This window comes from Microtus pennsylvanicus, chromosome 11 (genome assembly GCF_037038515.1).
Source record: "Microtus pennsylvanicus isolate mMicPen1 chromosome 11, mMicPen1.hap1, whole genome shotgun sequence".
In the NCBI taxonomy this organism is placed as follows: Eukaryota; Metazoa; Chordata; class Mammalia; order Rodentia; family Cricetidae; genus Microtus; species Microtus pennsylvanicus.
The window spans coordinates 57,094,753-57,113,739 of record NC_134589.1 but is presented as its reverse complement, the minus strand read 5'-3'; the positions used below and the strand labels follow the sequence as shown (position 1 = coordinate 57,113,739).

At 43.6% G+C, this 18,987-nt stretch overlaps 1 protein-coding gene across 3 annotated transcripts in view; it reads left to right on the top strand.

Moving 5' to 3' along the window:
* The window catches only part of LOC142860648 (heparan sulfate glucosamine 3-O-sulfotransferase 3A1), a 93,634-nt gene extending 74,939 nt beyond the window's left edge, over positions 1–18,695 (top strand). For 2 of the 3 annotated variants that reach the window (XM_075992158.1, XM_075992159.1), the window contains exon 2: positions 18,020–18,695. In XM_075992158.1, coding sequence (XP_075848273.1) covers positions 18,020–18,641 — 622 coding nt within the window. In that variant the 3' untranslated portion in view covers positions 18,642–18,695. Of the gene's footprint in view, positions 1–323; positions 396–18,019 lie in introns of those variants that run through there. The other variant, XM_075992160.1, reaches the window with a different exon arrangement.
* The last annotated feature ends 292 nt before the right edge of the window (positions 18,696–18,987 follow it).

The following is an 18,987-nucleotide window of genomic DNA, read 5'->3' as shown; positions in this document are numbered from 1 at the left end:
CACAACATCACTTCATCTTTCATCCTTTAGAAACTGGTCTAGGCATGTTCTAACAATGATGGTAGAGCACAGGAATTTTCAGGGAAATGGGATAGAGCTGGGAAGTACTATGTTCTTCTTTTTATGTTACTATTGTGAGTAGAATAGTGATAAACATGGCTCTACAATGATGTCTGGAGTAGAATGCAGAGCCTTACTCTTGGAGTGTACTCCCAGGAGTGGTATAGCTGGGTCATATGGTAATGCTATTTCTAAAAAAATATTTTGAAGAACATTCAAAATGCTTTCAATAATTGTTGTATTACTTTTTACCCCCACTAGCAGGCGCTCCTCTATCTCCACATCCTCTGCAATATTTGTTGTCATATTCCTCGATGATAGCCTTTATGACTGGGGTAAGGTGCTATCTCTGATTTTAATTTGCATTTCACTGATGACCAGGGGTGTCAAAAACTTTTGAAAATTGTTTTTAGTCATTTGTAGCTCTTCATTTCGTCAGCCCATGTGTCGATGGACAGTTCTGTTCATTGTGGAAATGTCTGTGCTACCAGAAGTAACCTACAAATTCAAGAAAGTCCATAGAAAAACTCCAAATACATTTGTATTCGTTTCATTTTCTGTTGCTACAGTAGACACTATGACCAAAAAACAACTTGGGAAGAGAAGGTTTATTTAGCTTATAAGCTATGGTTCACCATCTGGGGAAGCCAGGATAGGAGCTCAAGACAAGGACTAAAGCAGGGGTTATGGTTCACCATCTGGCGAAGCCAGGACAGGAGCTCAAGCAAATGTCATAAAGCAGAGGTCATACAGAGAAAACTTTGCTTACTGGCTTACTCAGCCTGCTTTTAATACAACCCAGAACTACCTGCCCAGAGATGGAACTGCCCACAGGGGACTGGTCTCTCCCACATCAATCATTAATAAAGAAAATACCTACAGATATACCCAATGGGGCAATCTTGTGGTAGCAATTCCTCAACTGAGGGTCTCTCTCCCTTGGTGATTCTAATTAGTGTCAAGTTGATAAGCCAGCATAATATTCTTCACAAAACTAGAAAAAACACCAAGAATTCCAACAGGAAACAATAGATCATGAATGGCCTCAGTAATCCTAAGGAGAAAGAACAGTACTTGGAGATTATGCAGTAGCTGATCTCAAATTATACTACAGAACTATAGTGACAAAGACAGTCTGGTACAAACAACAACAAAAAAACAAACAAACAAACAATAACAACAACAGACTTACAGACCAGTAGAAGTGAATAGAAGTCATAGAAATGGAATAAATACACACAGCCATTACCACCTAATTTCTGGGGAAGGTGTCAAGAAACATTCACTGAACAAAAGACATGTACTCAACAAATGGTTCTGGCAAACCTAGTTACCAACCACAGAAAGATGACATTAGATCCCTATCCCTCACCACGCACACAAATTACTCAAAGTGGATTAACTTAGACCCTAAAGCACAGAAACTTCTAGAGCCAAGCTAAGGGGATACACACTAAGATCTAACTCCAAGAACTTGTTTAGAAAGTCTAAACAAGACTCCAATTGAACTACATCAAAATACAAAGCTTTTTTTCACAGTAAAGAAAATATCAGCAGAGCAAACAGATAGATCACGGAATGAGGGGAAATCCCTGCCAGCTATACTCTAGACAGGAAGCTAACATCCAGAATCTACAAAGATCTACACAAATTAAACACCCAAAAAGTAACCTGGTATTATTTGTAGGTCTGTCTAAGTAACTGCTAAGAGAAGAAGCACAGTCTTTTTATCATCAGAAATGCTCTTTTATTTGCATTTACCACAACGTGTCAATATTTTCAAATCAATTTCCTAACTGTAGTCTTAATTAATAATGATTAGCATCTTTCCTGTGTTAAGGAATGTAGGACTAATGCTACTTTTGATGATCTTCTAAATGAGGAAGATGAGTGTATTTGAACTTGTATTTCTTTAAATTATTCATCTTCCAGCAGGAAATGCTTTGCTTTCTTATACTTCTGTGTTTTCAAACACTTTCTTCAAAATCCTCCATTTCTCAGTTGACTCCAATGAACCACTGTTATAAAATTTATTTGTATATAAAGTAGCTGGAGATGGCCCCTTGCTTGTGTCTGCAGCCCCACCATTTTGAAGTTCAAGGAGATTGTCTGAAGGCCATTTGTAGTGCTAAAGTGTCAATCTAATTAATCTTAATCAATAAAGAATTGGGAGTTAAATATGGGATGGGGGATCTGGAAGATCAGAGAACCAGAGGAGCAGCCACCAGCTGCTTGTTTCTGCATCTCAACCCACCTTATCACTTCCTGTCCCCACCTCCACTGGGATCAAAGGTCTGTGTCATCACTTGATGGAGGAAGGTCATTGGTTAAAAAATAAAGAAACTGCTTGGCTGGCTCTCATATGTTAAAACATAGGTGGGAGGAGTAAACAGAACAGAATGCTGGGAGAAAGAAGCTGAGTCAAGGAGTCGCCATGATTCTCCCACTCCAGACAGATGCAGGTTAAGATCTTCTCTGGTAAGCCAGCTCGTGGAGCTACACAGATTATTAGAAATGGGTTAGATCGATATGTAAGAGCTAGCCAATAAAAAACTGAAACTAATGGGCCAAGCAGTGTTTAAATGAATACAGTTTGTGTGTTGTTATTTCGGGGCATAAGCTAGCCAGGCGGTTGGGGTGCTGGGGACGCAGCCCCGCCGCTCCTATTTTAACAATCACTGCTTGGCTTCTATGGTTCACTAGTGGCTAGCTCGGCCCTCTGATCACCAGGCAAACTTTATTTGTCATAACATAAGCCAAATATGATACAACATGGTGCCTTTGTTCATCAACATCTCACTCTCTGCTCTCATATCTTTGTTTGGTCAGCCCCCTCTAACTCCCTTAGGCAGAGTCAACATTCTTCGAATGTAAAAACCTCCTCAGTATGGTGGTTCTGCTATGGAAATGCATTTATTGCAATGCCTACCCATTCAAGGTGGCAAACTCTTTGAAGGCAGGAATGGTGTAATCCAAGTAGTTCTATTTGCTAATAGGATATTTGGCAGAAGCAGACTCTCTATGTGTGTTTGCTAAGTTAAAATCTTGGTTGAGAATAACTTTTGCCATTGTGCATACAGTAATAATTCAACACACATTGACCTACTTAGTCAATCATTATTTATCTGTGAGACATGAGCAGCAAATTATGTAATACACTCCCCAACGTGCAATGCTTCTACTTCAGAGTTTTTGACTTTATGGTGATTGGAAAGAAATACCTTTTCAGTAAAAAACCATATTTTGCATTTGGAGTTTTGGTATTTTTTCCTGGTCTAGAGTTGTTCATAAAGCTCTCCAGTGATGTTGGGCGTGAGCTCTGAGCCATAGCTTCCAGCCATCCACAAAGCTGGAAAGCCTCTGGTAAGGATGAGTGCTGAAATGAGGGACAAATAAAACACACACTGCACTGGGGAAGCAAGAAAGCAACCCCCGTCACAGAACTCCAGTAATTTCAGAAAGTTAAACACAGGGTTCTTCAGGGAACCAGCAGCAGCCTCCCTCCTTGCTACTTAGCAGAGAAAGAATGTTTGTGTTTACAATAACCCTTAAACAAAAGTTTGTGGCTGCTGTGTCTATGGTTGCTGAAAACCAGAACCAAATCAATATTCTCTCATAGGTGACTAGAGTCATACTGCAGTGCATCTATACCAAGCCATAAAAACATACTGTGGTATGTCTATACAACACCTAAAAACAGACTGTACAACATCTAAAAACATACTTCAGTGCATCTATACAACAGAACACTCCTCGGCCATAAAAACATACTGCAGTGTGTCTATACAACACCTAAAACATGCTATATAGCATATAAAAACATACTGCAGTGCGTTTATACAACAGACCACTCCTCAGCTATGAACTCTTGGTGCACATGGCAGCTTGAACTGGATCTCCAACACATGGAGGCAATGTGAATGAAGTGAGCCAATCCTTGGAAACCAGAGGCCATATGATCCCAGTTGAATAGCAACTGATATGGGGTGTCCTTCTGTATACATGTTGCTTTTATTGGTTGATGAATAAAGCTGTTTTGACCAATGGCTTTGCAGAGTAAAGCCAATTGGGAAATCCGAACAGAGATAGCGTAGGCGGAGTCAAGGAGACGCCATGTAGCTTCCAAAGGAGAAAGATGCTAGAACCTTACTGGTAAGCCACAGCCTCATGGCAATACATAGCTTAATACAAATGGGTTAAATTAAGATAGAAGAGCTAGCTAGAAATATGTCTGAGCCATCAGCCAAACAGCGTTGACATTAATATAGTTTCTGTGTGATTATTTGTGTCTGGGTGGCCAGAAAACAAAAGAATAATCTCTGCTTGCCATTGGCTGGAACAGCTTTATCCATTGAGCAATAAAAATAACAAATACACAGAAGGACATCTCACATCAAGCAGCAACAGAGACCAGATCTAGATAGACAGTTGCAGGGTGAGAGAGAATAAGACTCTAAAGCAATCTGTGATAGTGGAATGAGGAGAGTTTTGTGGTCTGATCATGGCTAGTTATGCAAACCTCTAGCATAGTACTCATACAGAGCTGAACCCCACCCCAAGTCTATTTTCTTATATATTAGTTTAATATAAACCAAAAATTTGCTTGGGAACATAAAAGGAAATTTGTATAGTTGGAAGTTGCTTTATTCCCCCAGGTTGATGGGCTTAGGGTGGAGAGAATGGCATTGCTTTCTGAATTCATCCTTGCATTTTATGAAATCCCACTCTCGGTGTACAGGAGGAGGGGAAAGGGACTTTATATAGATATTTTTCTAATTCTTGAGGAGACAACACTCAATAGAGTATATACAAGAGTAAAGTAGGTAGGAAAATTCATGTAAGGTTTGAGACCATGGAAAGAGTAGCAACACTCTGCAGGAAGCAGAGCAAACATAAAATGAGGAAACCCGAAGGACCAAAAAGGGTTAGAGAGAAATTCAGTATAAAATTTTGGTGGCACATAGGGACTAGGGAAAAGTGAAATAGGACTTCGAATCCTAACTCAGCCATGGAAACTTGGGCAGGAAGATTGTAAGAGATCTGGAGAACTGTGATACTCTTTTAGACATGACGTGGCCCATGTAATCAAGAACACATACCACGCCGGGCGGTGGTGGCGCATGCCTTTAATCCCAGCACTCGGGAGGCAGAGGCAGGCGGATCTCTGTGAGTTCGAGACCAGCCTGGTCTACAAGAGCTAGTTCCAGGACAGGCTTCAAAGCCACAGAGAAACCCTGTCTCGAAAAACCAAAAAAATAAAAATAAAAAAGAACACATACCATCTGTGGCTACCTGCACACACACACACACACACACACACACACACACACAGAAAGAGAGAGAGAGGCAGAGAGACAGGTGTCAGGGGGAGCTGGAGAGATGGCTCAGCTTTTGAGATCACTAGCTTCTCATAAGGAAGCTGCAGGTTTGGTTCCCAGCACTTGCATGGTAGCTCACAACCATTTACCACTACAGTCCCAGGAGTATTGGACACCCTCTCCTGGACTTTGCAGGCAGTTGGCATGTACATAGATACACATGCATGCAACAAAACAGTCTTATATGTAAAAGTTTTAAAAGAAAAAATTAAGCCATGGAAGTTGAAGGTGGTGTGGACAGGAGGTGCAGAAGGAAGGGTCCAGGTCCCGTGCACAGATACAAGGCATCTGCGACATCTCTGCTGCAGTGAGGCACCAGCACATGCGAACCGCTTCGTCTGCAGGGGCTGCTCCTGACAGCCCTCGGGTTTCTTTGGCAGCAAGGGCCCTGTTTGGCTGCCTCATTTTTCTTCCTAATGACTTCCCCGGGTCTTCTGCATGTTCTCCAGGCCTACCCTTCACATCTCCAGGTCTCTGGACAAGGGTACCAATGAAGGCTCACATACCATGTGTCTAAACATTTTAAAAGTTATAAATCAAGCTAATACACTGTTAGATGAAACGTGCTCTCTCCTTTACTTTGACAGATATTCCTTGGTAACAATAAAACAAAAAAACAAGCTCAAATCTATTGTTTTCATATGTCTGAAAGTTGGCAAAACACCAAAGATGACTCAATTTAATTATTATTGCTCATTTGGGATTTTCTGTGGATGGGCCAGCCATGTTTGGATGAGCCATAAAATAAAGATATACACAAATCATGACCTATGACACTCACACAGCAAGATTTATTTTTCAACCCAACTTTCAGTAAATACTAATTATGCTGCAATCAATATTCCTCATATTAATTTTATTCTATTGACAGTAATGGTCTCAATCACTGACAGAGAAATGTTTTCTGAAAAGATCCCGAGAGTAAACAGTTTAGACGTGCATGCCATATGTCTTCCGCCCCTCTGTCTGTGTGCTCTCAGTTCTAAAGCTGAATAGACAGTGTGCAGGCAAATAGGTATGGATCTTTTGACAAAAGTTTGTGGATTAAAAAAAAAAGCTAATTATCAGCATTACTCGATTCTGTGACCTCATGAGGAAACACGCACTGGTTAAGCTGTCACTCACAGCTCTCCCCACTCGCATTCCCTGGCACTGTGGGATGCTGGTTATTAGTGTTACATGCAGGTAGAATCAGAAAGTTAAAGAAAATAGACAGGTTTGGAGTATGAAACTGAGTTTGGCGATCAGATATATATATGGAATTTTTGAAGTATGGAGGTCATAATATACTGTGATCAAAAATGTAAAATGCAAAAAATGTAAAGCTTAAGAGATCAAGTTATTCTTGTGTGTCTTTAAAAGTTGTCTGCCAGAAGGAGATAAACCCAAGATCTTCCGAGTAAATTGGGAGTATGGGGATCATGGCAGAGGGTAGCAGAGGAGAGGGGGAAGAAGAAAGAGGAGTGGAGAAATGTGTATAGCACAATAAAAAATCTAAAGACTGTCAAAGATGAAGGGCACAATTTCTGTATTGTAGAGCCCACATGAAGAAATTCCTCCATTGTTGACATTTATTATGTCTGCGTTGTTTACCACCTGTGACTCATAAGAAGAACTAGAGGTACCCCTTAACAGTTTTGCTTACTTGGAATGAAGGCTATATGTCTGCAAATAAAAGTCTCATTGCTGTTTGCTCATATGTGACTATTTCCACATTATAGGTGTGTATTTACACTTACATAGATGCCTCAATGAATAATGGACTGTGGAAATGTGTGCACAAGGACATAGAAAGAGGCAATGCGTGGCAGTGGGCAGTGAGTGCACTTTCATTTCCATGAGTTGGGCAAGACTGCATAATTCATGAATGGCGGAGAAAAGTCACAAGTGTGGATTGCATACGGACAACTTAATATACCTTCAATGATGTCACAACCAGGCTGGTTAAAGGATGTATTTAAACATCATTTGTAATTTTTAGTCAATTCATGGGACATTGTCTATTAAATGAATTAAAAATATGAAAAAAAAATTGTCTGCCAGAAAATGAAAGCCAGCAAAAGAGCCCAAATGGGCTTGTGTCAGACCATTGCATCAATCTCTGGAAACTGTTGAAAATTCAACTTCTTTAAAATTGACTCGTTAAATAGTAAAAACCTGTGCAGTTTAGTTTTAGCAAGCCCTTTTTTGTTTAATGAGCGAGCTTGCAGAACCCACTTCGGACACCTCCTAGTTGTTTGTAGAGTCTGTGTCATGAGCGCCCCCTTGCCTGAGCTAGAGACTGGTTCAGAGCAGTACTGCTGGTCTCCTTGTGAGGTGTGTGCTTGTCTTCAAGTGTAAATGCTGTGAGTTCACAGTGAGTGGGAGCTCCTCCTTCCATCAGGAGCTGGATCAGGAGAGGCAAAGAACACATGCACACCACACACAAACAGGATACACACATGTATGCAGCTTCATTTCAGGATGTTATTTTGCTAATTGTGCTATTGTTATTTGCTAATTGTGCCATGTCATGCTGTAGAGTGAGGCTTGTGATGTCTGCAATTATTTTTGGTATGTTTCAATATTACATTAGTATTGTTTTCTATTGCTTGAAAATCAGGAGAATAGAGAGACACCCAGGATGCTGAAGATAAATGTAAAAGGAGCATCCAGGGTGTCCAGGCCTCCAGCTACTGCTACCATTGTAGCTTCCAGCTCTTTTTCTGTCTCAAACTTAAGAAGACCTTTGATTTTGTTCCTACTCTGTGTCTAGGACCAAGACACAGGAAGAAGAAGAAAAAGCGGAGGGAGCAGAAGGGGCTGGAATGAAGGAACCAAAGCCCACCATTGCCAAAATGCAGCAAAGGGATTCCCTGCCATTTCAGATTTTCCCTGCTTGTGTCCTCATAGGTTCTTCTCCCCACAAGCTTTGCACATTGCTTGCCAAGTCAGGGAAGCAGGGTCGGCCTTATCTCCAGCTGCACACATGCACAGGCCTGAATAACTCCAGACTGAGACAGAGCCTGGCTGAAGCCCCTGCCCACAGTGACACAGCTCCAATGGTAGTTCTCAAGCTCATATTTTATGGAACTCCTGTCAGGAGCCAGGGTGAGCTCAGATGGCGACCTGATGAGGCAATCACAGAGGACCCAAGAGCTCATCTGCCCTGGGCCCATGGTTTCCATGCTTTCATTAAAACTTTCCTTCCCTTTCCTAAGTAGTGGACCTAAGACACAGTCAAAGCACCTGAAGCTGAAGAAAGTGTTTTCTTCCTTTAAGGAGGACCCACGTTTAACAGAGTCTTCCTGGTTCCAAGTCCTTTAGGGAATTTCCCCCTCTGTGGCTGGACTGTGTTTTATTTAGAGTTATCTTGTGTTAGCGTATGTTTGTTGCACATGATGGCAAATTCTACTCTTCAGGAACCAGCATGAGAGTGGTATGTTTTAGAATTAGGGCAAAATAAAGTAAGATAGAACTGTGAACTAAGGATAAAAATACCTGGGATCTCAGCCAGCGCTGGGTCAGAAAAACTGAGGAACGGAGTGCGACAGGAAGGCACTGGAGGGCTCAGGGGACATCTCCCAACCCCAGATCTATGATTCCATTGAACTTCTCAAGAGAGCACATGGGGAGTTTTCCCATCTTTGAAAGATGTACGTCTCCCCCCCTTACTATATCTGTATCTCTGATGTCCAATGTCTATTTGTAATCTCTTAGTTTGTCTCTCTATCTGTTGACTGTCTATTGCTCATAAACATGCATACCCCTCAGGGCTTGAGAGTTTCCAGCATTGCTTCCAGAGAACATGTAATGTCCTGTTTTATTTCTGCTACTTGTGGCCTTTCTAACGTCATTAAATGTGCTTGTGTAAGACTTTTATTCTGTTCTGATTTTAGAAGTTACTAACTTTATTTTTTAATACATACACTTGATTCAAGAAATTCACAGACTCATTCAAGACATTTTAACTTGGCTTGTTCAGTTCTTTGGCGAAAATGAACCTGCAAGTTTTTTTCCAAAGGCAGAGGCGGGTGTGAATTTTCCTGAATCTTTGCACTTCTGAACATTACATCACTTTAATACTACTGCAGGTGAAATAAAGCTTAGCTGAGTATAAAAGCGCCTTTTTTTTCCATTAAAACTTTTACTGCCACTGGGCACTTCCACTAAATAAAGTTGAAAGCTACATTCTCCACTCTCCTCCCCTGTGGAAGAAAGCCCAACTGTGTTATTCTGTTTCTCTTTCTATGCACTTACCTGGGAGACTCCGTGTTCCCAAACCCCATCACACCCACTAGAGTTTGCCCATGTGGATCCTTCCTGGGGCCAAGGGCAACAGCAAGGAGCAAGAGCTGCAGGTGGCAGAGAGTCCTGTAAGGAACTGCTTTGACCCAGAGCCAGCCTCCGCCCTCTGTGGAGGGACCTACGCATAGTTCCACCCCTCAGCGTGGTTTCCAAAAGGAGTGCTTGGTCCTTATGAATCTATCACCATCTTGGAGCAAGCTTTGGGACAACATAAAACAGAGGTGGAAATGTCACCTTAAACTTAGGACAACACCAGTTCCCTGGTGAAGGAGACTTTAGTTCAGAGGGGGTCAGTGACACTTGTGGGTCCCTGGTCTAATTGTAGAACAGTGGTTCTCAACCTTCCTAAGGCTGCGGCCCTTAGATATAGTTCCTCGTGTTGTGGTGACCCTGACCAGAAAATTATTTTGTTGCTACTCCATAACTGTAATTTTACTACTGTTATGAATTGTACTGTAATCGTCTGATATGGGACCCCTGTGAGGGTGCGACCCACAGGTTGAGAACCGCTGCTTTAGCTCATCTGACAAAGACGTGATCAAGGGGGTTGGCTGGGAGACTCTCAGCATCTACAGGCGTGGTCACTCTTTATACTTGGGATCCAAGATACATCTTGTCCTCTCCGTTAAGGGTGGTTCCTTGGTATTTTATGACAACAGATGTATTTTCTGCCTTTCCCAAGCTTCTCAAAGAATCCTCGATTTTTTTTTTTTTTTTTTTTTTTTTTTGGTTTTTCGAGATAGGGTTTCTCTGTGGCTTTGGAGCCTGTCCTGGAACTAGCTCTGTAGACCAGGCTGGTCTCGAACTCACAGAGATCCTGCCTGCCTCTGCCTCCCGAGTGCTGGGATTAAAGGCCTGCGCCACCATCGCCCAGCAAGAATCCTCGATTTTCTGTACTCCTCTGGAGTTACATTCTTTAAATAAACCCTGGTACGGGTTGAATCCTGAATGCTAGGACTGTCAGAATCATTTCGCTTCCCTCCTGTCCTTTGATCATTTAGAGTCTGGGAAGGCATTGACTGTCCACAGCACCGGATCGTATTCCAGTCGCTCAGTCTATCATTTAACTTCTCTCGCTGATGGTATGATTATTAGAACGGCCCATACACGTTTTCTCCGAGTGGGAGCTGGTTCGTAGCAGCAGTCTCCTTCCTCCTCAGAGGCCAACTCAAACATCAGCAGAAGGGAGTTTTCCTTCCAACTTCACAAGTCACGTTTCGAGTGAGGTCTCACATCCCAACAGCAGGAAAAGAAATATTAGCACGAGTGAGCCTTGGCCCCAGGGACAGCGAGCTGACAGCTCCCGACTCAGTGTGGTTTCCTCCCTTCTCAGACACGCACGGTTAGGGATCTCCAGGGACTCCCTGTAGACATTGGCCATCCAGAAAGAAAGTCCTTCCTGGTGTACGCTTTGCCGGAGGCTCAGCTTGCAGACCCAGACAGAGAGTATGCACACGCAGATTGGCAAGATTTATCGATCCCTTAAGGTAAATCGTCCTTGTGTTGCAACCGAGGATTTCCCCTTGCAGCTAGCGGTGCTTCCCTTGTAGAAGAGGGCCTTTAGGAAACAAGATAACAGGCTGTTTCCTGTTTCAAGACACAGGGGCAAACAATTTGCATGCCAAGATGAATGGGGGCATGGGATGCTTTTAATAATGAGACATTTAGGCACAGTGTCCAAGCTGGCCAGTGATGCGGACAGAAGGAGTCACACTGCTGCCTCCTGGGTATTTGGAAGGGCTGAAAGAACTTGCACTCTAGCACGAGAAAGACCTAGAATTTTATTCTGTTCCTATTCATCACAACTGTCACTGGGACAAACCGTATTACCTCCCTGTCTTTTGAAACTAAAATTTAAATTCTTAGCTGCTCTGGTGAGACCAGAGGAATTATTCATCTGCCTCAGTCTGTGGTGAATACTTCCTAAGTGTCTATTGTCTACTTTCTGACCAGGGTCTTCCCAAGGTCTGGGCTTGAACTCCTGACTTCCCCGGATCTGGTCTTTTTAATGAAGCCTGGTCTCTGAACTTCGTCTTGTAGCCATGGCATCGTATTTTCAGGAAGCAAGGGTAGATACTGGTCTCCTCTGTCGCCAACTTGCTTTTCTCAAGTGTAGTCAAAGTGGTCATGGGTGGCCTAGGTGGCCAAAGCCCACTCCTTTTCCTCTGTCATCTACATTTCTACAAATCGGAGATAAGCCTGTTTTGGCAAATGTGATTTTTGTTCTATTTTGGGCTTTACAAAGTACGTGCTTTTCTTGGAGCCTTGTGGGAAACTGGCCATTTATTTTATATAAACATAGTAAAATATTTATTCAATTCTAACTTAAATACATAACACCACACAAATTGGAGGATACAGCTCCACTGTAAGTTTGCACAAAGTGGATGCGCTGTGTGAGGGACATCCAGACAGGTGTGCTCCATCACGTTAAAAGCTTTTGTTCTTCCTTCTCCACACTGATTCCCCGTGGGCAACAACCCTTTGGACATCTAGTCAGATACAATGGTTTTTTATTTTGCTTTGTGTTTCACAGATGTGTGTGTGTGTGTGTGTGTGTGCACGCATTTGCATGCAAGAATGTGTACAGTCATGGAGGAGGCACACACATGCCCGTGGAAGTCATCGGCTGATGTTAGGTGTCCTCTGTTTTCTCCAATTGCTTCTCCACCTCATTCTTTTGAGCCAGGGTCTCTCACTGAACTTGGCGGAACTTGGAGTCCACTGATTTGGCTGAATAGGCTGGCCATCAAGCCCCAAGAGTCCACTGGTCTCTGCCTCCCCAGTGCCAGGATTACAGACACACCATGCTGTCTCTGGCTTTTTACATATATTCTAGGCATCTGAGCTCAGGTTGTTAGGCTTCTACAGAAAGCGCTTCTTCAACTGAGCCTTCTTCCCAGCTCTGACCTCAACTTTTCATGGAGGAAGCTGTATTACCTCCTTTTCTGCTGCTATGCTAAAACACCATGCCCAAGGCCATTAAAAAAGTGTTTATTTGTGGCTGACAGATCCATAGGGATAGATAAGAGTCCAGCCCCACCCTCTCAGAAAGGAAGCATAACTGCAAGTACTATGCATGGTGGCAGAAACAGCTGAGAGCTCACATCTCAAACCATCAGGAAACAGAGACAGCAAATTTGAAATGGAGCAGGTCTTTTAAACTCTCAAACCCCACCCCAGTGACATACTTCCTCCACCAAGGCTACACCTCCAATCTCATCCCCACTCCCAAGCAGGAACACCAACTGAGGACTAAGTATCCAGTGCCAAAGACTCTGAGGGAGGTGTCATTTAAACCATTGCAACAGTCATACAGCAGATGCATTGCCAGGACCAGCCGTGTTTATTAGTGTTGTTTGTGGGATTCATCCACAAGCAGGTGTGACTGGCAGATGTGAAGGTACCCATTCTGACTGCCCTGTGTTGGATGTTTCTGGGTTTTGGTGAGCATTTGGGGATCTTGAATTTGGGACCATCATTAATATGTGAACATGGATGAACGGCTGTACAAAATCACGAGGTGCGAAGTTGCTGGAGACACATGCTCACTCTGGTAAATGGTGCCAACCAGCTCTGGAATCATCATGTCAGCTTGCTCTCCACCAGCAAGATGCCAGTTATCGCTCATCCTCACACACACTTGGAAACCTCATTTTATTTCAACCGGTTTATTTTTTCTTTAACTTATTGACTTGGAGTCCTTTCTATATTACAGATACGGCTCTTGAGAGATATTTTGTAAACATTTTCTCTCACTCTGGAGCTTGCCTCTTTACCCACTTGGTAGTATTGTCTGATGAAAAAAAAAAGCCTTATTTTTCATTTACTCCAACTTATCATCCTATTACATCTATTTCTTCAACATAGTCTATACATTTTCCCTCCATCTGAATCACGAAGCTGCTCTTGGAAATTTCCCTCCTGCTTATGTCTATAAGCAATATGGAATTGACTTTTATGTATAACAAGAGGTTGATTGATTAAATGCAACTTATTAACAACAAGTAGGAAAGGAATGTTTATCCATCCATCTGTTCATTTATTCATCCATCCATTTATTCATTTGAAGCTACTTCCAGAGATGGCTGTCAGCAATTATATAGGGAAGGTAGGGATCAAGAAGACAGTGTGAGGGTAGTAGGAATCCAGTAGAAAGGGCCCAAATTGGTAGGAATGACTGAACACATAGGTCCTTTTTGTATCTTCTTGTGTATATTAGATGCATACTGAATGTAGTTGCCGAGCAGCCTGGACAGCTCTTTCTAGATGGTTCTCATGGTAACTGAGGTATCTGTATGCAGACAATGGTGAAGCGTTAGTTGCCTAATCCAAGGGGCATCCTCATCCTCAGACTATCTGTGAGGCCCCACCACAAAGACAGGTGCGTCCCCTGCTCATTGTGGAGAGGGAGCACCCACCCGGTCGTTAGAACTCTTCTGCCATAAACTATTGTCCCATAGAGATCACCCAGTAATGGATCAGCTCCTAAGTGAAGGTGCCGTGATGTCCGAAACTCTTTCTGGCGTGATGGCCCCTTGTGGGAGATAACCAATCCGCTTACAGAATGTGCTCATCTCTCACAGCACAACCAGCCAACTTATGTCTCTCCAAAGACAGTGACCGGCTCATGACCTTCAATGTCTGTGCTGATGCTAGATACTCCGGGGTCATGACAAACAAGGTATTTGCGATTTTATCTGGAGCCCTATTATTTGGACCGAGGGGCCCTCCTGCCATTTGGGAATCAGGGCACAGGTCATCACCCCCTTCAGAAGAATGCTTTCTATGAGCTCTGCAGCAATCATGTGGACAGTCCTTTAGAGGCCGGATTCCTGAGGCATTAGACTTGGCTTTTCTGTTGAAATGAATAAGTTGAGCTTAAGTTGTCTCCCCTGAGCCCTGGCAGCCTTTACGAGGGATAAGCCACAAACGCAATTTTCTGATTTCAGATCAGCTTGACAAACTGTCAAAAATTATTTTAATTCCCTTTGGTCTAGCAAGATGAAAACAAAACCACAGCCCCTTTGCGTACTCACCCCCTGCACTTAGTTATCTTTAAGTTGAAAGATGCAATATAGTTAGATCCAGCTTTCAAAGCCTTTGTTCCTTCTTGAGTGCTTAACACTGAAGACTCGTTGTAAACTGTGCTTAGCGGAAAGTTTACCGTCTCTGTGTCCTAATGGGTCGAGAGCGCTGACCACACATGTGCAGTGCTATCAGTCTCCAGAACTCTTGCTCTTGAATTGCTACCCGTGATGCAGCAGATCTCTACTCCCGCTCAAACCAGTTGGGTTTCTCCATCCCATGAGTTATAGGAGGTGATGAGGCTAGCTCTCTTGGGAAGTCCTGTTTGGGCTATCTCCCTTCAAGCACCGATTTGGGATAGGCTTTTTAAAATATGGCTCCTTTTTCTGAGGTTTGGGAGTGTCTGTTTTGGCCAAGCACAGACTGCAACTTCAGTCTCCGAGGAAGGTTCCCTGGGGGTTTCCAGAGACAAGCCAGCCAGGAGTTCCAGAGAGCAGTCTGCTATCGCTTTAAGATCCAAGGCAAAATGTGGAGTCAAGTCTTTATAACTCAAAGAGTCCAGACAAAGAGGCAGAGATCTGCCTCTGTGTCTTTAAGACAACGCACACCCTTCACCCCTCCAGAGTATTTGGTGTTTACTTAGAGCCCAACACTTTTTCATAAATTTGACCAAATTCCTTTCACTGGGAAATCCCACCATCTTGAGACAGGCTTGTACAAGGGCATCGTAAGTTTCAGAGGCAGGTTGGTCTGGCTCCTCAGAGAATCTGGCACACACAGGTGAGGAAGGGTGATGGGCATCTCAGTCATGTGGCATGCACTCTGTGCTCACCTACACCCAGCCCTTGAGGTATGATTAAGAGATGGTTAATGTGGCATATCCTTTTATAAATTGCAAAATTCTTTAAATATTAAAAATAAGAGCTGAGCACCATAAATCAAGCATCCAACTAGCATTCTCCCTCAAAGAAGAGGAAAATCATGTGATTAAAATTGCCAAAGTAACAAATAGAGGAGGAAGACTCACTCCATTGTATGAGCCGAGGCATTGTTAGCACTAGACACTGCAAAGGCCAAGGAATGTGCGCCAGAAATAACCCACATGGGAGCACAAATACTTGCGAAGTAATTGAGCGCATGTCTGCCAGTTGGCTTTAAGACAATCCAGTTGGCATGGTTAGGGAGTAGATGGGGTGGGGGGGAGCTCATAAATGAAATTGGCCATCGTTATGTGTTCTTGAAGGAGTTATGACGTGCGTGAGGCTTACTTGACAAATTTTCATCTTTTACGTTTGACATTTCCCACTTTATATGTACTTAGCAGATAATGTAGGTGGGGAAGATAGCAATGCAGCAGCGAAGAGAAGGGCCCAACACAGAGCAGATCCTTTTTAGTACAACCGCAAAATAGATACTACAGAACTGTGAAAGCAAAACCACCGTGAGAATTAAAAAATAAACAGTCATGGGTGATACGTGCCTCAAAAGGAAAATCAGAACTCTTCAGTGTAACTGATGGGTACTGACAAAAATGATGATGTTTAAGAAAGTTGATCAAGTCCCAACTGAAAAATAAAGAAGACAGACTGGAAGTTAAAAAAAAAAAAGCATATAGTTAAACCCCTTGGAAGGGACCAACAAAGCACAGCTTAAAAAAACAAAGAAAACATTAAAAAAAAAAGCTAAAATGCAAATCAGTGAATTAGAAAATGGCGCAGGGGTTTGACCAAGAAGGAATGCAGAAAGACAGAATACACAAACTGTGGCCAAGAATGGAGACACAATGCTCACTAGATGATTTTTAGAAGCATTATAATTGTCTCAAATCCACCCAAGACAAGGTAGAGTAGCAGAGCAGGTCAGTGTCCGTACAGGAAAGAGGAAGGCACCCAGTGCCCATGTTCTCCTTCCTGTCCCCAACACAGGCATTATCAGTCCTGGATGGAAGGGACTCCTATCAAACACCAAAGGAATAGAAAGGAAATAAAGATATTTAGACCAGGACAATCGGGACTTTTCAAACCATTACAAATGAGATGGAAGGAACCCCGAGGAGCTGTGAAGACAAGCATTTTGTGTTATATAAAAGTCATTTTCTCGGGACTCATGAGGCTTACCAGCCCCACAAAGAGCCCCAGTGGGGGTCTGAAATCCAGGCTAATACCGCTGCCCCCCCATTTGTTTTCCCCACATGCCCTGTTCCTTTGCATGCAGCTGTAGCATTATGTGTGCTCCTGTGTGCAGTACACGGGTGTTCTTGTCACTGTCCTTGGCCTTTGGGGCCTCCGTTGCACAGGGACTTTGATAAGGTAACAGCCAGTTCGATTAAGTGACTAACGGACAGGTAGTATATACAAAATGGATATGCTGGACAAAGCAATGATTCGTGTCCTGGATAGACAGAAGGGGACTGTGGGAGATTCCACTGTGCTGCTTAGAACGGCATGCGATTTAAAAATTACAGATTGTTTAGGCCTGAAATTTCCGTGCAATCATTTTGGGCTGTTGTTGGAGACAAGTAACCAAAAGTAGGGTAGAGTAAATCGTTGAAAGGGGAGACAGTTGTACATTTTGATATTCGACTTCAAAGGAGGGGCTGAGATGGCTAAGAGATTCAGAGCACCTTCTGCACTTTCAGAGGACCAGAGTTTAGCCTCAGGAGGCACACGGTCGTCTTTAACTCCGGCCCCAGGAGAGCCAAGGGCCACTTCCAGTCACCAGAAGTACCAGTCGTCATTTGCACAAACCCACACATAATTGTACAAAACCACACAGAGTTAAAAAATAAAATAAGTCCTTAAAAGGATTCGTTTGTTAATGAGGAAACCCTTTTTGAGAGAAATTATCGGCATGTGTATAAAGGACAAAGCTACACTTGGGGCAGGTATGGACAGGATGGCATCGGGTATTTTAATGTCATTTGATATTATGACGTTGTAATTCACCTACAGAAAGCGCTGGTGCCGAGTATCATAGATGGATAACTAACAGAGTCTTTATTCTGTGTTGGGAACATTTCTGACCGCTTGAGGTGCATATATTGCCACAAGAATTGTCTGACAGGAGCAATATGCGTGTTCCGAGGCCCATGCTCAAGGAATCTAGAGCAGTTAAGGCCAGTTGGCATTTAGGAAGTCCGGGAGCTGCAACTACAACCAGCCCGGAACATGTGAACTCAGATTGGATGCTTCTCCCGTTCTTGGGGTCCAGAAGGAGACTTGGCTTACTTTCTCTCCAGATTCTAACATGCTTTCTGCTTCCCACAGGGACCTGATGCCCAGAACCCTGGAGGGACAGATCACCATGGAGAAGACCCCCAGCTACTTCGTGACTAGGGAGGCACCAGCGCGCATCTCGGCCATGTCCAAGGACACCAAGCTCATCGTGGTGGTGCGTGACCCCGTGACCAGGGCCATCTCGGACTACACGCAGACGCTGTCCAAGCGGCCGGACATCCCCAGCTTCGAGAGCCTGACGTTCCGCAACCGCAGCGCGGGCCTCATCGACACGTCCTGGAGCGCTATCCAGATCGGCCTGTATGCCAAGCACCTGGAGCCCTGGCTGCGCCACTTCCCGCTGGGCCAGATGCTCTTCGTGAGCGGGGAGCGGCTGGTCAGCGACCCGGCTGGGGAGCTGCGCCGCGTGCAGGATTTCCTGGGCCTCAAGCGCATCATCACCGACAAGCACTTCTACTTCAACCAGACCAAGGGTTTCCCGTGCCTCAAGAAGGCGGAGGGCAGCGGCAAGCCGCACTGCCTGGGCAAGACCAAGGGTCGTGCGCACCCCGCCATTGCGCGCGAGGTGCTGCGGCAGCTGCGTGACTTTTACAGGCCCTTCAACCGCAAGTTCTACCAGATGACCGGCCGCGACTTCGGCTGGGATGGATAGCAGATATAATTTAAAAAGAAAAAAAATATCAAAATATAATATATTTTTTTACCAGTCGGTAGAGAAAAGACATTTTAATATTTGTGTATTAAGTATGTGTTGCAGTAGTTTACTTTTTTTCTCCTGTTCCCATGAATAACCAGCATCAAATCTGTGCGCAGCAGGAAAAGAGATTTCATTTATCCAAGCCCCTCCCATCTTCAGTTTGTTTATGTTCTGAGCACTTTTTTGCAAGGATAAGCACCAGTCACCGCTAAACTGTTTAAGAAAATTCTCAGAGTAAACCTCCCTTCTGTGAAGTACAGAAACCTGATAGAGTTGAGACCTGGCCTTCCCTTTTTCTATC